We start from the raw sequence: 3,331 nt of genomic DNA, 5'->3' as shown, positions 1-3,331 counted from the left end.
GAATAAGCTGTCCAGAAATCTGTCCACCATGCTCTGTGTTTCTTTTCTCTGCCAACACTGGTGTATCCGTAAGGTACCTGGGAATTGTATGGCCTTAGTGAAAGTCTTGATGACACCACAACTGATCAATCAGTTCAGTACTTACAATGTCAGTGACATCCATGGCACTACCGGTTTCATGAGTCCTGCTGATGAGCCAGACATTGTGCTGCTGAGGTGCATTTCAAAGGTGCAGTAATCTGTACTGCAGGCAGAGAGAGATGATGGGCAGGTGTGTGATGTACATCCAAAGGAGGTTGCTGCTTTGCCTTTACCTTCCTTGCTGGCCAAAGAGGAGCTAGATATGTTTCTATCCTAAGCAAGAAATCAATGTCAGTTGTCTTGTGTACTGTGCAGCATTATTCACTTCTTGTTCAAAAACTTGATAACTGCTCATGTCCTTCAGCCTTGGCTTATGATAAAAAGTGGAAAAAAAAGGTAACCTGATGCCAGAACATCCTTTACATTACCTAATTCCTTCTTTTCCTTCTCCAAGGCTATGAGATGGCAGTCTCCCCTGACACGAAGTATTTCCCTGCTGACTGGCTGGGGGATGAGGTTTCTGGAGCTACCCTGGGAATTGTGGGAATGGGCACCATTGGTTACAAAGTGGCTGAAAGAGCCAAAGCCTTTGAAATGAAGATTTTGTACCACAACAGGAGCCAGAGGTAAAGCTGATTTCAGATCCATGGCACCTCTATTTTGTCACTGCTTTTAAATGTTATTTGTACCTTTCACTGTGCTTTTTATTTAAGTGGCAAAGTACATACACTTGTTTCAAGATGGTCATTAATTTTCCAATTTATACAGAAACAAAGTCAGGAAGGAACAGGCAAGATAGATCTCACTGGTCTCTACATGGGTCAGGGCTCCCTGGTGCTTCCTGTTGTGGTAGTGATTTTGCAATAGACTGAGGAAAGGAGGAAGCTGTCTGGGAGGTCATAGCTCCTGTGACTTGGGAGAGGCTGGGATGCAGGCAGAGACATCTCAATCTTTCAGAACCAGCTGGCAATGAAGAGCTATCTATTTACTGTCTTCTAGATGAGGTGTATGTGCCCTGAGCTCCCATCAGGTTCATTCCATCCTTTTCTTTTGTGGGAATCTGATGAGAGCCAGGCAGTACATGCTCCAGCCTTATCCTGAACCAGATCTAATGCACCAGCAGTTCCTGCAGCGTATGGTTTCAGTGAATCAGCACTGATGCACAGAGCAATTAGGCTGCTGCTGACACAAATTTCTGAAGATTTTACCCCTCTCCTGTCTTGCGGGTTTCCTCAGTAATTTTCATCTGAGTTACTTTTTTGGGGGGAGGGGAATTAATGTCAAACATCAGTCTTGCTTTGGAGTTTGAAAAGAATCCCTGTTACAACACAGTGTCAAACATCAGTCTTGCTTTGGAGTTGGAAAAGAATCCCTGTTACAAACACAATCTGTGACACAAATGCATTTATTTTATGATTTATTCAGTGCATTTACATGGTGATCCTTTCTTACCTTCCATCCCCACAAGTATAGTACTGCACATTTGTGTACAGTTAACTTGGTGTTCTGGGAAACAGCTTAACCTTTGTCTTTACTGAGTTTCAGTCAGATAACCAGCTAACTGTGAAGTGAAGAAAGCAATTAAGAAACATTTTCTCTAATGACGATTTGAACTTTTTCTTGTTGCTTGCTACTGGAGTTTAATTTTGGGCTTTTCCCCTCAGAAAAAAGGAAGAAGAAAGTGCCATTGGAGCTATTTACTGTAAGAAGATAGATGATTTGCTCCAGCAGTCAGATTTTGTGATGCTGGCTGTGAACCTGACTCCACAGACACACAAACTGATTGGGAAGAGGGAGCTGGAGCTGATGAAACCTACTGCTACTCTTATTAATATCAGCAGAGGTAAGGTGCAGAATAAACAAAACTGCATTAAAGTTTGCTGGCATAAAAAGTCCTGGGAAAATCCAACTCTTAACAGAGTCCGTCACTCTGATATTTTCAGTAAATTCTGTTATTACTAGATTATTTAGATACCTGTGGTCATATCTCAGTAAAACATTTAAGTGTTCCCATAATAATGAGAAAGTAAGTTAGTGAACTTGGAGAGTTAGGTCATGTATATTTATATAATCTCCTACTCAAGCTTTTTATTTATTTAATGCAGTGTTGTTGTTAGCATACATTGGGGTGGCACAGTCCACTTTGAAGCCTGGCACTATACTTTGTCTCATGGTGCTAATTCCTGACTGCATATACCCAAACTTCCTCCTCCCACTCCACCATACTCTCTGCTGCTGCTTCTGCATTGTGATCTTGGCTAGCCCTGCTGCTTGCCTGACCCTGTGCCCAAAGGGATGGTGAGAGAACAGTATGGAATATGAACATAAATATATCCTTCTTACGGTAACCTAGGTCTGGTAGTGGATCAGGATGCTCTGGTGGAAGCCCTTCAGAACAAAGTTATTAAGGCAGCTGCTTTGGATGTGACATATCCTGAACCTTTGCCAAGGTAGGACATGTGAAATATGAACAAGTGTGTGTGTGAGGTTCAACTGAGTAAAAGTTTATGAGCATGTGAGAAGTTGCATAATTTTGTTAGTAGGAGCACATGACGTATGTATACTAGGCCTACTGAAGCCACGTTCCCAATCTTTCTGTCCCAGCCAAACAAAATTCACAATGACTCATTTGGAGAATTTGTTACATAAAACCCCACCAAGCTAGGCAGCACTTTGAACTGCTCTGAGTATGCTTGGGTCATGCAATTGTTTTTTTAATTACTATTTTACGTATTTCCCTGGCTGCCTGCAGGTGACAGCAATTGTTTTTTTAATTACTATTTTACATATTTTCCTGGCTGCCTGCAGGTGACGAAATAACATGAATGTGCTGTGAGTGACTAGCTCAGCATATCTTTTCCTTCTCCAGGGATCACCCTTTGCTAAAGCTGAAGAATGTTATAATAACTCCCCACATTGGAAGTGCCACCAAGAAGACACGCCGCATCATGATGGAGGAAACGGTAGAGAGCATCCAGGCAGGCCTTGTGGGTCTTCCTATCCCTCGTGAGGTGTTGCTGTAAAGCAGCCAGCGCTTAATGCTGATGCCATCAGTGTTTATCCTAGCGTGTGGAAACAGTAATTTGATCACTCTCCATGTAATTATCCTGCGAGTGTTATACAGATAAAATGTAAAACGCCGTGGTTTGGTCTATTTAAATAACCAGCAGAAACCCTGTGTGGAAAACTGCAGTACTCAATGAAAAACTTCAGAGTTTTATTCTACTTTCATTGAATGAAGAACTTCAGA

The 3,331-nt window shown here is 42.1% G+C and overlaps 1 protein-coding gene across 1 annotated transcript; it reads left to right on the top strand.

Annotated features, from left to right (window-relative positions):
- Positions 1-531: 531 nt before the first annotated feature.
- On the top strand, positions 532-3,104 carry LOC103809906 (glyoxylate reductase/hydroxypyruvate reductase-like; the record flags this gene model as incomplete). Its single annotated transcript, XM_009082778.1, has 4 exons — positions 532-707; positions 1,746-1,924; positions 2,435-2,531; positions 2,951-3,104. Coding segments are annotated over 4 exons (606 nt in total), but the record flags the coding sequence as incomplete, so codon positions are not given.
- Between the last annotated feature and the right edge of the window lie 227 nt (positions 3,105-3,331).

This window comes from Acanthisitta chloris, unplaced genomic scaffold (assembly GCF_000695815.1).
Source record: "Acanthisitta chloris isolate BGI_N310 unplaced genomic scaffold, ASM69581v1 scaffold45379, whole genome shotgun sequence".
NCBI lineage: Eukaryota > Metazoa > Chordata > Aves > Passeriformes > Acanthisittidae > Acanthisitta > Acanthisitta chloris.
This window is presented reverse-complemented; position numbering and strand designations above follow the sequence as displayed.